Raw genomic sequence first — 18183 nt, 5'->3', positions numbered from 1 at the left:
TGCATTTTGTCTCAAATTATTCAATATTATTGGTAGTGAAAAACAAGCATTGGTGGTTCAAATAGTTCAAATTTGAAGGAATTTCTGCTTTGGTTCTCCAATTTAGTAACATACTTCACCTTTTCTTTTATTTATTTGTTACATTTTAATTTTACATTTATTATTTTTAGCATAATATTTTATCAATAATTATAATTATGGCAAGTGGTTCTTGTTCTTCATCTAATCATGTGATAGCAAAAAAATTACTTCAAATATATGAAATTTTTTTGATAGAATATAAATAAATTTAGAAAATAAAAAAAAAAGAAATAAAAGCAAAATGTAAAATTTGTAACAAACTTCTTAGTGGTGGCTCAAATGCAGGTACAAGTCATTTAAAAAGGCATCATGAAAATTGTAAAATTAAAAATAATGTAGATATTATAAATTATATGCAATTATGTAAAGATGAAAGTAGAAATTTAAAGACATTTTCTTATGATGAATCTTATTGTCCTGAATAAATGATTGGTTATATAATAAGAGCAGAACAACCTTTCAATTTCATGGAAACTCATGATTATATGGGAACAATGCAACAAGCTACTAATCCTCAGTTTCAAGGTTGCTCTGGAAATACAGTTAAAAGAATTCTTATAAAAAATTTTGAAACACAAAAAGAAAATTTAAAATTTTTTTTTTGCAAATTTTGAAGGAAAAATTTGTTTAACATCTGATATTTAGACATTTTTAACTCATAGTGGTTTTTTATGTATAACTGCTCATTATATTGATAATGAATGGAAATTAAATAAAAGAATTATTTCATTTAAAATAATAAATGCTCCACATAATGGTAAAAATATAGCATCTTTAATAAATGATGAAATTATAAATTTTGGCATTCATGATAAAATATTTACAATAACATTAGATAATGCTTCTAATAATGATGCAGCATTATCTAGATTAAAACGATATTGGCAAATAAAAGAAGATCAATGTAAAATATTTCATGTGCGTTGTTGTGCACATATTTTAAATTTAATTGTAAAAGATGGATTAAAACACGTTGATGATACATTATAAAAAATTAGAGGCATTGTTGCGGGTCTTAATAGTTCTCAAGCAAAACATGAATTATTTTTTTATTGTTGCAAAATGTTAAATATGAAAAAAAGAAATATAAATTTGGATATGCCCACTAGATGGAATTCCACTTATAAACTTTTACAAACTATTATAAAATATACAAAAGTAGTAGAACTATATGAAATACAATTAATTAGCAATGATTGTGAAGCAGATATTGATGTATTAAATGATTATGATTGACATATTGCAGATCTTTTAAGAGATCTTTTTGAAGTATTTGATACTTCAACAAAAAAATTTTGTGGTGTATATTATCCCTCTTCAAACCGAGTTGTCATGCAAATAACTAATATTTTTATTGTACTTCAAAAATATTTAAATTTGGATATATTTAATGATGCAATATTTGCAATGATAGAAAAATTTAGAAAATATTGGGGAGAAATACGTTTAATTATTGTATCTTGGTTTAATTGTGGACCCTATATTGAAATTTGAAGCTTTGGATGAATGGTTAACAATTATTTATTTTAATGACCAAATAAAAATTGAAGAAATTAAAAATGAAGTAAATTCATTATTATATAATTTATATAACTATTATAAAGAAAAATATGGTGATGATATTAGTTCTATTAAATTACCACCTACATCTACAAGCTCTTCATCTTTTTATAAAGGAGCTCTAGAAATGTTAAAAAGTCGAAAGAAGGCAACAAATAGTTCTCCAAACAACACAACTGATTTAGATAGATATCTTAATATTGATTTAATTTCATTTGAAGATGATGAAGATTTTAATATTTTAATATGGTGGAAATCACAACAACACAAATATCCTGTACTTTCTATCATTGCTCGTGATGTACTAACAGTTCCTGTGAGTACAGTTGCATCATAAGCTGCTTTTAGTGCAGGTGGAAGAGTAGTTAGTGATAAACGATGCAGTTTAGCGTCGGATTCTATTGAAGCAAATATATGTGTGAAAGACTGGGCAATAGCAAATAAAAGGATATTTGATTATATTCAAGAAGAAAATATGCTTGTCGATATGGAAAAACTAAAATCATCAAGATCTTCATGGATTTGCGATAGTTCACCATCACCGCCAAGAGATAATGATTAAAATATTTTACTAAATGTATGTCATATTTTTATTTTTGTGGTTGAAAAGTACAAATGATTGACAAATAAGTAGGTGTCAACCTAGTTGGGATATATTTATTTTGTAGTGATGTAAACTTTTCCCACATTTTCAAATGTAATGTATACATTCAATGAATAAAATAGTTAGCAATGAATATTTTTATTAATGTAGCCTTTTCTATTTCTTGAATATTTTATATATATATATATATATATATATATATATATATATATATATATATATATATATTTTAAGTGGTGGGCCTACGGGCGGGCCTATGGGCGGGCCAGCCCTAAATTGGGGCCCATGGCCCGCCCCATCCAGAAATGGGCTCGAGCCGGGGCTCGGGCCTGCCGGGCTTTAGCCCACTAGGTCGGGCTTTAGCCCATTGGGCCGGGCTCGGGTCTGGGTCGGGCCGTGGGCCGCGGGCTTTTTGGAGACCCTTAACTGTCAATGATTCCCCCTCCCCTCGTTCAACAAACCTCTAACTTTAACCACCAAACCAAGTCTCCAAGACCAATAAAAAAATGTTGACAATGGGAAAACCAATTCCACCATTGAGATGCACAAGCCTATTTTGAACCTCCCAATTCATACCCCCAACTTGAATGGGCATATTGGGAATGTAGGAGATCATTTAGCTATAAGTATTCTAAAAGAAACATTAGCCTCGTAACCAAAGTGAAACAACCAACCCTTTTAGGTGCACATAAAATCACCTCCATAAAAAAGAATGGTATTTTAGATCTTCTAAATATTTGTCCTGAAAAAGCATCCATGTTTTACGAACACAAAAATACTTAATAATATATTTGGAGATGAGTGTCTGAGTTCAAATGACAATGACACAACACCGTATCATAAGAGCTCGATGGAGAGAACATGTATCAATTCATATATTGGATATCAAGTGCAAGAGATATTATGTGTCATGTTAGTGGAGAGTTGTCTTGAGCATATACTACTAGATTTCAAGACATGTGGTGTCATGTAGGATTAGGTTTGATTATTGGAAAATTTAAGGAAAAATGCAAAGGAAAAAAAATAGAGAAAAAAAGTGAAGAAAAATAAAAATAAAAAATATTTAAAATCGATAAATTAATTTTATATACCACTTCATATTTATTTTAACCTTTTAACAAAAAGTTCCTATTTTATAATTATTTTTATATAAATATGTGAAAATATTATTGTAGACCCTTGTTAGGGTGAAGACCCGGAGAGAATGGAGTTTGGTTTTTCTTTTTATTATTTTTCATTGCATTCCTTTTGAAGTGTGAGGGGCCCCCCCCCCCCCCCCCTCTCTTACCATGAATCCCGGCCAGATGGGACGGGCAGCCACGAAGGTGGTTAGGAGGCCATGCTGCTGAGGGCATGAACAACAAAGAGGGGGGAAATGGCTTGTAAAGGAAGATAGCACCGGCTGCCAGAGGGGGAAGTAAAGGAGGAGATAGTTTTTTTTTTTTTTAGGAAGAAAAGGAAAACAGAGCAACTCAGAGAACGGGGTCGGTTTTGCTGGTGGAGAGGCAACTTACAGGTTAGATCCCCAGACACTTCGTACTCCATCACTTTCTCATCATTCTGGCTATTAAATGTTAAACATCGTTCAATTATTTCCATTGATTCCTGAATATTGTTTTTTTTAAGAGATGTTTGAGGAGCCAAGTTTAACTCACATTTAAACTCCTCTTGGTGTTTTTAGTTCTAGTTTGAGTATTGATTTGTTATTCTGGTGAAGGTAGACAAGGTCCGTTATTCACTTTTGTTAAGCTTAACCCCCTGTATGTGTGTTCTAAACTTGGGTTTTCTTTAGTTTCGTGAGTCCCCCTCGCTTTGAACCTATGAGTGTCACGTGAAAGAGAGGCCTGTACAGTCATGCATTTCATATCCTCATGCTTGCAGCCTTGTATGTGATTCTACCCACCATGTCTCACCTCTGGAAGCCATGTACACGCCCATCATTTCTCATGCGCACCCCCTACGTCCGTACTCCCTCCAGCCTAGGACGCGGCTCTGGAAGCGGTGGCTTTCTTCTACAACACTCCGGCGAGCTCCATGCACTTTCGCACTTCGCGTAACGCCGTCGCCGTCAGCTTTCGCCGCAACCTCGTCGTCCATTGGCGTCGGGTTCAAATCTTTCGTACGGCTCGCATGCTATAAGGGCTCCTCGGCGGCGAGGTCAAGGGTGATGTCCGCCGACGAAGCTCTCCATGTTCCCATGAAGGCTGCAGCAGCAGGCTCCACACCGACACCAAGTCGCTGTAGCTGGACATGTTCGACGGCGGAGGAGGCAGCGCGACACGGCGAAATGGTGCGGAGCAGCTGCAGCTTGGACCAACTTCGAGGACCTCCGGTGATGCTTCTCTCACCTCCACTTTCTCCGTCATAGTCTTCCTAAGGTGAAGAAGACGAGCACGTGGCTGAAAGGCCCAAAGAGAAAATGAGTATGGATTTGGATTTTAGTGGGTTAGACCCAAAAGAGAAGCCTAAGTTTGTGAAGGCTTTAATTGCCTTGGGCTTGCCCATTGATATCTTTGGACTTGGGCTTGAATTAGGGCACTAGGCCCAAGTTGGTGATGGATTATTGTATTAGGCTTGCCCAATGAAGACATTGGACTTGGGCTTGAGTTGGAGCCCAAGCCCAGTTCGTGTGGATGATAGGCTCCATGTCAATCCTTCAAAAAAAATCCTAAGTTTAATTTAATACTTCAAAATACTTGTTTAAATCATATTTTTATAAATCAAATCATTATCCCTTATTTATTATTTATTCAAAGTCCAAGCTATCAAAAAAATCATCACATGTCTTAATTTAGTTCTTCAAATACTCTTTTAAACCTTATGTTCATCAATTAGAATTATTATCCTATATTCACCTATCTATCCATGCCAATCCCTCAAAAATCCTAAGTTTTAATTTAATACTTCAAAATACTTGTTTAAATCATATTTTCATAAATCAAATCATTATCCTGTATTTATTATTTATTCAAAGTCCAAGCTATCAAAAAAATCATCACATGTCCTAATTTAATTCTTCTAATACTCTTTTAAATCTCATATTTATCAACTAGAATTATTATCCTATATTCTCCTATCTATCTATGCCAATCCTTCAAAAATCTCACGCTTTAATTTAATTCTTCAAGTACTTGTTTAAATCTTAATCTCATAAATCGAATCATCATCCTACATTATTAGTTGTTCGAAGTCTAATCCATTAAGAAAATCTCATGCCGTAATTTAATTCTTCAAATACTCATTTAAATCTTATGTCCATCAATGGGAATTATTATCTTATACATTCATTTATTATCTAGCCGAACCCTTCAAAAATCCCATGTTTTTAATTTAATTCTTCAAATTCTTGTTTAAATCATATTTTCATAAATCGAATTATTATCACTTGTTTATTTAGTCATTCAAAGTCTAATCCTTCAAAAATCCCCTGTCTTAATTTAGTTTCTCAGTAATTCGTTTAAATCTTGTTTTTGTTAATTAGGATTATTATCTCATATTCGTTTATTTATTTAAAAACTAGTTCTTCAAAAATCTCATGTCTTAGTTTAATTTTTCAATCCTAAAAATTCTGCAATTCATCTAAATTTTATCCTCACTCATTAGAATCATTATTCTATATCTATTCAAAGTCCAATATTTCGAAACCCCCCTTGTCTTAATTCAACTTTCGATCCCAGAAATGTCATTATTCGTCTAAATTTTATTCTTGTTAATTAGGATTCTTGTTCCGCGTCTATTTATGTATATAGGATCCAATTCTTCAAAAATCCAATTTCTGAATTAAAACTTCAATCCCAAAAATTATACTACCCATCTTTATTCGCCTAAATATTATTCTCGTTAATTAGTATTATAATCTTATACCTACCTATTTATTCAAAGCCTAATCCTTTAAAAATCCAACGCCCTAATTCAAATTTTCAATTAGAAAAATTCCACTATTTTATTCGTTCAAACATTATTTTTGTTAATAAATATCATTATTTCATATTTGTTTATTTATTTATTTCAATCATTAAAATTCAACTCTTTAAAACCGGATCTCCAAATTTAACCTTTAGACTAAAAAAAAATTTCACCATTCACTTTTATTCATTTAAATATCATCATTGTTATCGTTATCATAAATTCCGCGTTTACTTATTTCTTTCTTCTAAAAATTTCAATAATTAGAGTTCAATTATTCAAAGGTCCGACTTTCAAACTTAATTCTCAAAATCCCACTATTCACTATTCATCCGTCCAAATATCGTTTTGATTAATTAGTAACATTACTCCATACTTACCCATTTATTTCTCTTAAAAATTTCAATCATTAAAGTCTAATTCTTCAAAATTCCAATTTCTAAATTTAGCTATTTGAAATTCCAATTGTCCCACCTCCGAATTTAATTTTCAGTTTCCCATACTCCAATTCCCGTATTTATCCCGCTACTTATTATCATCGTTATCATTATCATCTTATTCATTATTTCTATAAATTATGCCTTCAAATGATTTCTAAGATTTCCAATTTTTATACATCAACTTTCATAGTTTATATGCTCAAATAACTTACGATTCTGATCCCTTTCAAAATTTAATTCTCATAATCCCAATTTTCGTAACTTAATTATTCTTAAAAATCCCGAACTTTCAAATAATTCTTCAAAATCCCAATTCTCTTTCAAATTTAATTTCTAAAAGTTCTCATTCTTACATTTAATTCCTAAGAATCCAATTTTCAAATAATCTCTAAGATTCTGACTCTCAAATGAATTTCAAAAATCCAGTTTTCCTTCAAACAATTTTAATCCCTGTTTAATGATGCATGTGATATGTTTTGTGCTCTATATGGTGTACTAACCTTCTCTATTGATAGCGCACAGTGGCTCGTTGCCCAGGTATGTAATCATTTTCCCTCTAATCGTTGTCTATGCATGTCTCGATTCTTATGCGTGCATGATCATTCAAGATATTCATTGATTTACTCATCAATTGTCACGTCAGCTTCATCTCATTAGTAGAGACCCGTCTTTAGGGACTTAGAGGGGTGCTATGGTCTTCACCGTACCTTCCCTATAAGTAACTTGACCCCCGAGCCCGATCCGATTTTTCATAGATCACCTTTTCCAAAACCAGGAGTCGCACTTCGGGTTTTCTTTCTTATTTTGTTTACCCTTTTAAAAATAAAACAAAAATAAGTGGCGATTCCAAGTCATTTTCTTAATCAATAAAGATCATTTTTTCAAATCAAAATCGAGCTCGCCTTCGAGTGGGAAACGCATGAGCCGAAATACGGGGTCCACAATTATCCTTGCATCAACTTCCAAATATTAACAAAGCCCTTCATTTTCATTACCTTGTAAAAATTGGTTGAAATAGAGATTAGGAATTACAACGGGGCGGGTTCGGGATGGATCACCCCTATCCCAACCCCGCCTCGTTTATTCAAAACAATTCTCATCCCCATCCCATTTAAAAAATTAAACGAGGCGTGGCAGGTATGATAAATTTGCATACCCCCATTTAACTTTTTTTTAATATTAATTTTTTTTTTAAAAAAAATTACTTTAAAAAATTTTAATTACATTAAAATAAATATGTTTTATAAATAATTAAATTATTATATTTTTTATAACTTATTTTATTATCATCTATATATTAAAAATAGTTAAGTATAAATTAAATTAAATTAAATTTTAAAATTAATTTTATATATAATCGAGACGGACAGGACAATACTCGAACCCACCTTGAACCTACCCCGGATTTTTAAAAAAAAATCTCAAATCCATCCCAAACCCATTTATTAAAATTGAACCCCGTCCCATTAGGAACGGGACGGGACAGGTACCCGAAAAAACCCATGTCATTACCATTCCTAATAGAGAGTAGAGGATGAAAATGGAAACTCTTGGAATGATAGAATAGGAATTAATTCCATTTTTATTGATTTAAATTATTAATTAAAATAGAAATAAGAATAAAAATCTCGTTAACATAAAAATCAAACTCCGTTCTCACCAGGATTTGATTTCTCTGATTCTCTCCATGATTCGTCTCCATTCCCATATAGATTATCAGGTAATCCTCAAATCTCTCTTTAGAGATCAGGAATCCAACCCAAAATCTTCGTGGCCAGACCAACCCAAACCAAACCAATTTTTTTTTACTCTGCTTCGCAATGGAAAGATACAGATGATCCACCAACGCTAGTTTTAGCCTTTTTAGGATGAGAAAATGTGACTCCACAGACAGGACTACTGCCCATTACATCGACATATGTCATATTCAGGAACAAAGCAACGAAATCCAATGTTGCTTTTTGTGGGATTGGACGGCTCACAAAGTAACACCAATAAGTGATCGTGGTCATGAAATATCAAAAGCCATTAAGTGGCCACATCAAATCAGTGTGTTATTTCAAAGAGGTGATTCTGAACTTAACCGGGTTTAATATTCTGTGCCAGAAGCCGCCATTTTTCTTCTCATTTTATGGCTGGCTAATGGATCAACCACGTGAAAATCGAAAATTTTAATGCAATCATGGTGGTAGAATAATAAAAGAGAAGAGACTCACTATGCATCATTAAATAGAGACAAGCGACCAAGCTAGCTCACATGGGCGTCTGAGTGCCCTCTTTAGTCTTTTACCTCTCCAGGTTCGAAAAGAAAAATTAAATAAAGTAGCTGATCAAGCCTCCACTCCATAACAAACAAACATCCCACCAAATCCATTGACAAATGCATCAAGCAATCATACAACAAAAATGGGGAATCTCATGGAAAGGGGAACAAAGTGAAACTACTACAATTTATTTCCTTCTTTTTTCTGTATGCCATTCTCACCCCACCTTTTACTTTCCTAGGCTTCGTTGTGAGTGATAGTGGAAGTCATGAGTGTAAGGAAAAGGGAATGCATTCAAAAGAAAACAAAAGTAATACTCGAGAAGCTTATCTTTAGGGAGGTTCCATATGATTCAGTGCTCATAATTTCTAAATCCTTGCTTAAAACCAACGATGCCAACAACTAGTCTAATGTGTGATTACTAAAAAGTTAAGACGAGGTAGATTAACTTTGTCCATATCGTGTTTGATATTTCAATGAGAAGAAATTGTTGGGTCGATGGTAGCATAGAGCCAAGTTTTTCACTTACAACTGATGGTTGGTACAGAAGTAATATACACAACAAAAATGACCTATGCAGACTACCTTGACCCCCAAAACATGTCAAGTTCAGAACATATATTAAATAAAAAATTGCAAATACAAATAAAAAATCTATGTAGCTAAGAAGGGGAAAAGAAGATGCTGGTTAAGGATTCCACAAAGGAGAATGGAAAGCAATAAGACAAGGTATTTTCAAGATCTGAAACATTGCAAAGCTTCCTTTTGCCAACCTAATGGTAGGAATAAACACTTTAACATTATTAATCAAACGAAGCCAATTATGAGCCAGAAATCCTCTCAAAAAGAACTGCAAATATGGCAGCTCTAATTGTTCTCTGGTTCAGAAAACCCGTAGCCAAGGATGGATGAATTTACACATATTTGTACTTTTATAATCTATTTAAAAGTTGTGTGCATGATAAAGGGATAACGAGGCAGACCACAATAATTACATTCTATAACAAAAGAAAACTTAGAATTCTTTCAAAGAAGACCATATTAGACTGCAGACACAGAAAAACCAAGGATGGAACATAAGGCAACTATAACAACAGAACACAAATGTTTCTCTCGGTTGGGAGGTTAGGCCACAATAGAACATACTGTGACTAGAAGGCTCTCTATCTATGGTCCTCATCAAAAAATAGCATAGTTGCTACCTCTGGACTTGGATTCCCTATCCACCTGCATCAGATTAAGAAAAACTGGATGAATTTAGCTCAAAAGAAATATTTATTTACATGCAGACACATATGCATTGCCAATTTTTTTTCAACCTCCAGGACCGTAAACTACAGAAAGGGATGATTCTCCTATTCATATAATAATATTTTTACCAGGTCCCTATTTTTAGGAGTTGTTGTAGTTCTCAAGAGCATCCATAAGAAGAATTCCCACGCCCAAAAAACAAAGAGAAAAAAAATCAAGTGTGATTGCTGGCTTACCCTGTTAATGATATTCTCAAATGCATCTGGTCCATTCTCTTGAATGTATTTCTCCGCAGCAGTTAGAATGTCATCTGGTTTACTGAAGACATCCTTCTTCCTTGGAACATACCAGATGTTAACAGTTCGTGGATTAACAAAGAGAGGTCTCACAAAATGCTCATAAACATATGCAGCACCACTGAAGTAGGGTATGACCAACCAGCAAGTTGCAATCAGCTTTGCATATGGCCAAAAAGGGAGCCTGCCACACAGACACAAAATGTTCAAGCAGAGGTGTAGTTTCTGATATCTCAGATAAAACAGAATTACCAAAAAGGACCCAAATTGATCCCATTCAATTTCCCAAATTATCCTAAGAATCTTGGATACTGTAAATGATCCAAGAACAAGGAAGGATCCCCTCCTATAGCAGTGGAAAAGGATACTTATCCTTATCCTCCAAGACCACCCAAATAGCAATGGGATGCAACACATTCAACTTATTTCTTAACAACCATCAGCTTTTTTGCTCACAAAATTACTCTTGGATGCATTCTTATAAGTTTTTTAACCTCTTCTTCTAGCTCTCAAATTCATCCTCTGAGCTTGTACAGTCAGTCCCCAACTCTGGTGTCCAAAATTATTGTTAAGTTGTATAGTTAGAATTTTTCAAAATAGAAAATGGTAACCTCATTAAAATTCTAAAACCATGATCATAAACTCCAAACCATATACAAAAAACAACCATATGCAAAATGTTTCAGTTCCATTATTGATTCAAGAATGAGGAAAAGATACTCCACTCAAGGAGAAGAAAAGAGCCCAACCACATTGGGGAAAGTGTTAAACATAAAATACGATTACCATTCAATGACTTTAGCAAAGGTGAGCTCGAAGAGTGTGATCATAGAATACAAAACCCAGTATGTGAGCCATTGCTGATCATCAACAGGGGACTTAGTCTCAATTGCCCTAATTGAGGCATATCTGTCAAAGAAACCAGCCCACCAAAACAAAAGTTTCAAGCAATTTTCTCTCAGAAAACTAAAACACAAACATTCAAACCACATATTATAGAACATACAGGATTAAACGTAATAAAAACAGAAAACCAAAATTAGACACTGAAATACCAAGATAAATAAATAAATAGATAAATGGAGGGAAAAAAAATTAAAAAAGAAAAGAATAACATCCCCACTTACAGAGGATAAGCAAGACTAACGACAGGCCTGCAAATCAAACACAGAAATCAAATTAGCCTCTGTTTGTTTCTATAGAAAATTTTTCCATGGAAAATCTTTCCCTTAATGCTCCATTTATTCAATGGAACATTTCAATATAAAAGAAGGAAAAAATATATCATGTCTCTTCATTTTTAGAAAAACATCTTTTACACCCAAATTTTGATTTGTCATCTCCAGGTATTTTTTTTCCTTTTCATTTTGATCCTAAAAAAATGTTCCCTATTAAGTTAGGAAATTCCCAACTAAGGCTCACTCCATATTTAACAGTGAAGCTACGAGAAAAAGGAATCGGAAATGGCAGTTTACACTTAACACTAAATGTTCTTTCTCAGGAAAAAAAATTCCCTTTGCGTGAGAGAAGTGATTCATTTTCACTCAATATTTTTTTAGGGGTTTGGAGAAATTGGTAAAAGTGGAAGAGTGGAAAAAGACGAACATACCCGGCAAGAACATCAATGTTTTTTAGCACCACCTTGAGAAAATTTCCAGTACCAGATCCCATTTCCTGCAATTTTTTCTTTTCCTCCTTTGATCTCGCTACGTCTTGTGTGTGAGTTGTCGAGAGTTCAGGCTCGTCAGGTTTCTGAGGTTCTTAGGGAGTGCGTGTCAGGACTCAGAACTTTAAAGTAGTCAGGACTCAGAGCAAAGGGATAAAGAGGCAAACCGATACACCTTAAACGCAGCGTTTTGTCAAAGTAAATTCTGGGTGCAACTCATGACCACCGTGCTCCTCTCTCTCTAACCATCGTGTATGCAGATCAAACTTCCAAAGTTGCCAAAGTTGGAATTTCTGCCACATGGCTCATTTTCTAACCGTTGGATTGTTTCTGAAAGGCAGGTGGGTTCTGTGCCCCTGATGCTCAAGACATCCCTAGTAATGTACCCTTTATTTCCGCTGAAATCACGACGTTGCCACTTCTAGTATCTTCTTATGTTTTTCACTTTTTTTAGGTGGGATTGTGCGAATATGAAATTTCATAAAAAGGATTAGGTGAAATTTTTTGTACAAAAGACTTTCAGGAAGAAATTTCAGGGTCTAAAAAAATTAAATATATTAAATAAAAACCAGAAATTTCCTCCTTTAATAATAAAACGCCATGACTAAAATTGACAATTAATGCCAATCAGATCATGTTATCTTCTCCATTAAGACTTGTATATGGTCCCCGATAACATTTCATGGGCCCAGCAAAGTCAACATTCCATGGGTCAACACACCAAGCCTGGCTTTAGTAGGCAAAACCAGCCGTATGGACCAGAGCCCAACATCATTATGAACCATACAAATCAAAGCAGAGCCATCCATTATAATGAAATATACATCCTCCCCCAATGGGCCAATTAGCAATATACAAAATTACATATAATTGAACACAGCAAAGCTTACACATTACCACTGCCTTCTTCCCCAATGCCGCAACTACTGCTATTGTTAATGCTACCACTAAGCTAAAATTTCTGTCTGGCTGTCGGCTGATCTCCTAAAACTTGAGAGGGCCACGAATCCCCTGGAGTTGGATACCTGGCATGTGGCTTGCTCACGATTGAGATTGACCGGGGAGCGTCTGCCTCAGGATAAGCTCGGAGATCAGAGGCGAAGGGGACGACAAGGACAGGACCCACAACAGATGATTGCTGTAGTGCTTGATCTGCAGAAGGAAATCTCAGGGAGCTTCCTGGACAGTGTTGGGTCACTTCTGTTTGCTGAAATTCGGAGGGAGCAGAGTTGAGGCCAGGTTTATACAGGGCTGCTCTCTCTTTGATCTCAGTTTGAAGTTTCTCAATCTGAGCTTCTAGAACAGAATTCTCATCTCTCAACTCATTCTTCTCAATGTTCACCTGTCCATCAATATTCAAACAGATTTAATATACTAGAACAGAATTAATGAACAAATAGAATGACAGGTTTCTTCTCAGAATGAGCAGAATAGGTGAGCTTTAACCAAGGAAGGAGCCAGCGGCATGTTTGAATAGAATGCTGATGTGAAAGAGTAAACAAGAGAAACCCGTTGTGCAGACACAGCAGAAGAACGTATCCTCATCCTTGTTCAATACTACATACTAACTTCCTGTCACTCAACTGAAAGGAGTAATTGGAATAATATACATGCACAATAAGGGCCTTACGTAGTGAGATTCAGAAAACAGAGCTGCATTCTCCTTTTTGAGGCAATCAATCTGAGCAATTGTGTCCTTCACTAGCCGAATAGCTTCACACAATATAAAGGCCTTTCCAGTGTTCTGATGAGTAAAATCTGTGAGACAAGAATTTATAGGAATATGATACCAATTGCCACCCTCAAACTGACCCATTCAATTAAACAAAAACCAAAGCTAATCCTGGAGCCAAAAATATTTAAAGTCTGTCTCATAAAAGTATAAAACATCAGGAGGAGTTGTAAATATTAAATCACTAGAAAAACTATAAGTTACCAAGTGCATTGGCCAGCTCAAGAAAGAGGTCATTCAAATGCTCCCGCTTCAGTTTCTCTCTCACGGCCTTGTGAACCCTTTTAGGAACTTTTCTCTGATTGTTTTTAGTAGGACAAGACCTGCATCAATGCAGCTTTCAGTCACATGATCTTTTCCAGGTTAGTGAACATATAGTATCATATATTGGAGGTTTTGACCTTATATTTGAACTACAATTAGCACTTGACATGGAAAGGTAAACCAAAGAGTTTCAGTAGCTATGGACACATTTCGTGAATGGACAATCTAGCAAAGCAAGACAGAACTCAATTACTAAGTGCTCATTTGGATACACTTCCTGTTTTTGTTTTTAGAAATAGAAAATAGTAGTAGTTTCTATATTAATATCAGGGGCTAAGAGACTTTCCACCTTTTCTATTATAGCTTTCCAATGAATAAAACAGATAGAAACCACATTGTAAGTGTTTAGCTAGGTTGGCAATTCTGGACAAAATTCCTAAATGTCCCCTAACTCGGCCTTTTCAATTCTTCTTTGGACTACTTGACCTTTGAAGATTAAGTCGGTGGAGTTGCTAAGAAGCCGAGGTTTGTAGCCGAGTGTGTGTTGAATGAAGTGAATCAACCCTGTTTTTCATCTTTAAAAGAGTTAAGAAAGCTGGGAGAAATATGTTTGTTAAAAGGTTTTTGTTCCCCTGTTTCTAGATCGATCCAGGTGCATGGGCAAATCGATCCAACTAACCTGTTTTTAAGATCAAATTTCAGCCATCAGATTAAGGGTTTCTTTTGCTTTTTAAATACAAACTTCTCCCATTTTTGGAAAGGAGAGACTGCAGTAGCCGTGAGAGACCAAGAAAATTTTTAAATGGATTTCCTGAAAATGAACATGGGTTGATTTCTAAAACATTCATCTCTCATTTTCTTGGTTTTGTGCAAACACCCATTTTCTTCTTGTGTGGATTTAAGAAGAGGTCAAGATCGAGCTTGGTGTGGACTCCAAGTGTGCTTCGGAAGAAGAACGTGAGAAGTTGAAAGGGAAAGGTACTAGTTAAGTGGTTCGGGAAGGATTGGTTGGCTTGAACTCAGTAAAACCTTTGTATTCAGTTTTTTATTCTTCATAGTGGATGTTTTCGATCGGTTGTAGGCCCATGGTTTTTTATCTCTTCGGAGGTTTTCCACGTTAAAATCCGATGTCAATTGTCTCTTTCTCTCACTCTACTCTTTGATTTATTTTCAATGGATATCTTCAATAATTTTTTTGTTCAATTTAGTTAATAATATCTTCTAGTAAATTGAAATGAGTTAAGGAGATAATTGGTCTTTTGAATTAATTTTGAGTGTTGAGGCATTTGCATGTGAATTGCATTTATAAATTGTTGGGAAAGTGTTGGTGCATACATACTTGCTTGTGGATTTTATGCTTTGCTGAAAAGTTGTTGGAAAAGAAGTTTATTTACATTGAGAAATTCTAAGGTTAGGTAATCTTTGTTGGGAAATTTTTTCTATAGTTCAACAACACCTATTCAACACCCCACACCCCCCCCCCCCCCCCCCCCCCTCTAGGTGTAATCCATTATTGAGATTCACCTTTCCCAGATATTCTTTATTCTTCACTGTAGGAATTCTCCAAAGACCAAACCAAAATTATCAAAAATTTGGAAGAGAACAATACACAACTTCAGATTTACATAGAAAGCTAAACTTTCAGTTTTCCACGTGCAGCCACATAATCGTGTCACATTGCATTACTTATTCTTAGAGGTCTATATTCCTTATTAATGTGGTGTACAGTGTACTAAATATGTAAACATGGTCCTTTAAAGCTATATAAACTCAATGACCATATGATTCATCCTAAAGCTCCATTCTCATAGACTCTAGATTATATATCATAAGCAATTGCAGAACAAACTGCATCCCCATTTCTCAAAGAAAATTTACTTTTCTTATCCTTTTTTCCTTAGCTGTTAGTACTGATTAATAGTATGCTCACATATCAAGCACACAAATTTTGGGCCCTGGTTCTATCTCACCATGGTCCTTACTGTCATAAACTGTTGGAGCATTTTGCAACATGCCATTCTTTGTTTGAAGGATTAGGACCCACAAATTCCATGAGAAAGAACTCAGATACTGTCAAGATTACAAATCTTGGGTTCTGGTTCTGTCTCATCATGATCCATACTGTCATGAATTGCTGAAGCTTTTGGTTACATGCCATTCTCCGTTTGAAGGATTAGGACCCACAAATTGATGAATTCTCTGTTTAAAGGATTAGGACCCAAAAATTCCATGAGAAAGAACAAATATATAAAAATTTGTTCTGGTAAAATGACTGAACTATTTGATTTCATTAAGAGCAGTCAAAACTCATTACAATAGACTACTTTTTTGCGTACTTATTATTATATGCAGGACTCAACATGTGGCAAAAAAGCTCCAACGGTACATCACTTGTGCACTGGCAATGATGCAAAACTCAGTTCCCAAGCTTTACACTTTTCTAAGTGCAAATAGCATATTACAACTTTTTCCATGCATATCAACCATGGTTCAATAATCCTAATGACCAGGGTACAACACTGTAATGACAAGCTGTCAAAGCACTGTATTGGTCTTTTTTTTTCCTTCTATTTTGATAGACAAACAGACCACCGTTTATTAAAGAGCACTTAACAGAAATGGGGTGCAATCATAGTACACAGGAATATGCATACAGTGCAGAAGCAAACAGAAAAGGGGAAAAAAAAGAATAGAAAAACCAAAAAGGAAGAAGGGATTGCATTGATCCGTAACAGTCCAAAAACTGAAAGAGGATAATCTTTAAGCACAAACCTAGTTAATGGATTCTCTGCCACCACATTGACCTTGTCAACTAAGGGAGGCGGAACCTCTGGATCCATACGCAGCTCAATGAATTGAGTCCAAAAGAAATTCCTGAAAAAACGCATGAAATATAAAAAACCAATTCAAACTTCCTCATGACCATTAATCGAGAGACAAGAGCAACGAATCAAAGAATCATCACTAGGAAATGAAATGAAGATAATTTTAATTGGGTTCGATTAGTTGCATAATCCTTTCCTTCCATTTTAGGTGTAAGGCATTTCCAGTAAAGAAAAACCATTACTTGGATCTCATCTTACTAGAAGGCATGCTTTCTCCATGTATTCACATAAAACCATATTTCTTCAGCAGTTAAAATTCAATTCCGTCACTCAAGACTGTAATTTCCATCACAGTATCTCAGAAAAACACTTCAATCCCCGTTTGGAAGCCGAGAAAACGCCCCACAAGTAACAAAAGCAAATATCAAAGAATAGAAAACTCAATATCTTCTCTTTACCTTGACAAGAATGCGAACAAAACAAAACAAACAAAATCCGATTCCAAAACCAAAACAAAGAAAATCACAAAGAAATATCTCTCGAAATCAACCTTGAAAGTATGAACACCAAAAAGGAAAAAACCTCATCCCAAGCCCAACCTTTGCTAATCGGTGTATGAATTCAAGGTCAGAAAGAAAGAATAGAGCCAGCATAATACCTAGAGAGGTCTGGAATCCTTCGGCAGATTTAGAGAGAGAAGAAGCGTGGCGGGAGATTAGAATAGAGAGACGAAGCGTGGCGAGCACCTACCTCGGAGGTGCATCGAATGGGACACGCGCGTCCGACACGTGCGTTTGAAGTCGCTTCCGTGTCACCACACTCTCCCCTCTTCCAAACCTCCCACCGCCTCCTCTCTGCCATCACACCTTACTGCGCTCCACCCTCTCCCTCCTTCCTCTTCGCCCTTTCACCATATCTTACCATAATCATACGTGATGAAAAAAATTTGTAAGAAAATAAAATAGAAAAATACATTAAAAAATTTTAAATTATTAATTAATGTATTTTTCCCAATAATTATTAATATACAAAATATTTATAATAGGCATGACGTATGCTCAAGTGGAATATAAAGGCCACGTAAGATACACCAATTAAAAATATATATATATTTTTTTTAAAAAATAGAGTCTTAATACATTTGCCATCGATTTGAATTAAGAAATAATCAATTACCTCTAATACAAATTACTCAACTCAAATTCAATCTAAAATCATTTTTTAAATTAAGGTTAGTAAAGTTGATTGTTTTATATTACTTAAAATTCATCCATAAAGACTTTTAAAAACTTTT

The 18183-nt window shown here is 34.7% G+C and overlaps 2 protein-coding genes across 3 annotated transcripts; both read right to left on the bottom strand.

Moving 5' to 3' along the window:
• Positions 1 to 9679: 9679 nt before the first annotated feature.
• Positions 9680 to 12210, bottom strand: LOC117905240 (HVA22-like protein a). Of its 2 annotated transcripts, XM_034818193.1 has the most exons (5): positions 12012 to 12208; positions 11530 to 11556; positions 11189 to 11311; positions 10343 to 10586; positions 9680 to 10082 (listed from the first exon to the last, which is right to left on the bottom strand). In XM_034818193.1, exons 1-5 carry the CDS (start codon positions 12071 to 12073, stop codon positions 10035 to 10037), a joined length of 504 nt encoding a protein of 167 aa, XP_034674084.1. In that variant the 5' UTR covers positions 12074 to 12208; the 3' UTR covers positions 9680 to 10034. The 2 variants fall into 2 exon arrangements, with proteins under 2 accessions (XP_034674084.1, XP_034674085.1); XM_034818194.1 differs by lacking the exon at positions 11189 to 11311 and having other exon boundaries at positions 12012 to 12210.
• Positions 12211 to 12845: 635 nt separating this feature from the next.
• On the bottom strand, positions 12846 to 17744 carry LOC117904319 (transcription factor bHLH47). Its single transcript, XM_034816866.1, has 5 exons — positions 17640 to 17744; positions 16837 to 16938; positions 14005 to 14123; positions 13699 to 13826; positions 12846 to 13410 (listed from the first exon to the last, which is right to left on the bottom strand). The coding sequence occupies exons 2-5, from the start codon at positions 16902 to 16904 to the stop codon at positions 13021 to 13023; spliced, it is 705 nt and encodes a 234-aa protein (XP_034672757.1). The 5' UTR covers positions 16905 to 16938; positions 17640 to 17744; the 3' UTR covers positions 12846 to 13020.
• Positions 17745 to 18183: the final 439 nt, after the last annotated feature.

The sequence above is a fragment of the Vitis riparia genome, chromosome 17 (genome assembly GCF_004353265.1).
Source record: "Vitis riparia cultivar Riparia Gloire de Montpellier isolate 1030 chromosome 17, EGFV_Vit.rip_1.0, whole genome shotgun sequence".
Lineage (NCBI taxonomy): Eukaryota > Viridiplantae > Streptophyta > Magnoliopsida > Vitales > Vitaceae > Vitis > Vitis riparia.
Note: the sequence above shows the minus strand (reverse complement) of the source record. Positions and strands in the feature narration are given on the sequence as shown.

Bases quoted from the DNA above. Each gene is read 5' to 3' on its own strand.
- LOC117905240 (XM_034818193.1), bottom strand. From the start codon at position 12,073: ATGGGATCTGGTACTGGAAATTTTCTCAAGGTGGTGCTAAAAAACATT. The intron at 11,312-11,529 runs GTAAGTGGGGAT...TTTCTTTGACAG, and splicing joins GTTAGTCTTGCTTATCCTCT to ATATGCCTCAATTAGGGCAA. The intron at 10,083-10,342 runs GTAAGCCAGCAA...AATCTGATGCAG, and splicing joins TTGAGAATATCATTAACAGG to GTGGATAGGGAATCCAAGTC.
- LOC117904319 (XM_034816866.1), bottom strand. From the start codon at position 16,904: ATGGATCCAGAGGTTCCGCCTCCCTTAGTTGACAAGGTCAATGTGGTG. The intron at 14,124-16,836 runs GTTTGTGCTTAA...GCATTGATGCAG, and splicing joins GCAGAGAATCCATTAACTAG to GTCTTGTCCTACTAAAAACA. The intron at 13,827-14,004 runs GTAACTTATAGT...CTTGTCTCACAG, and splicing joins TGAGCTGGCCAATGCACTTG to ATTTTACTCATCAGAACACT.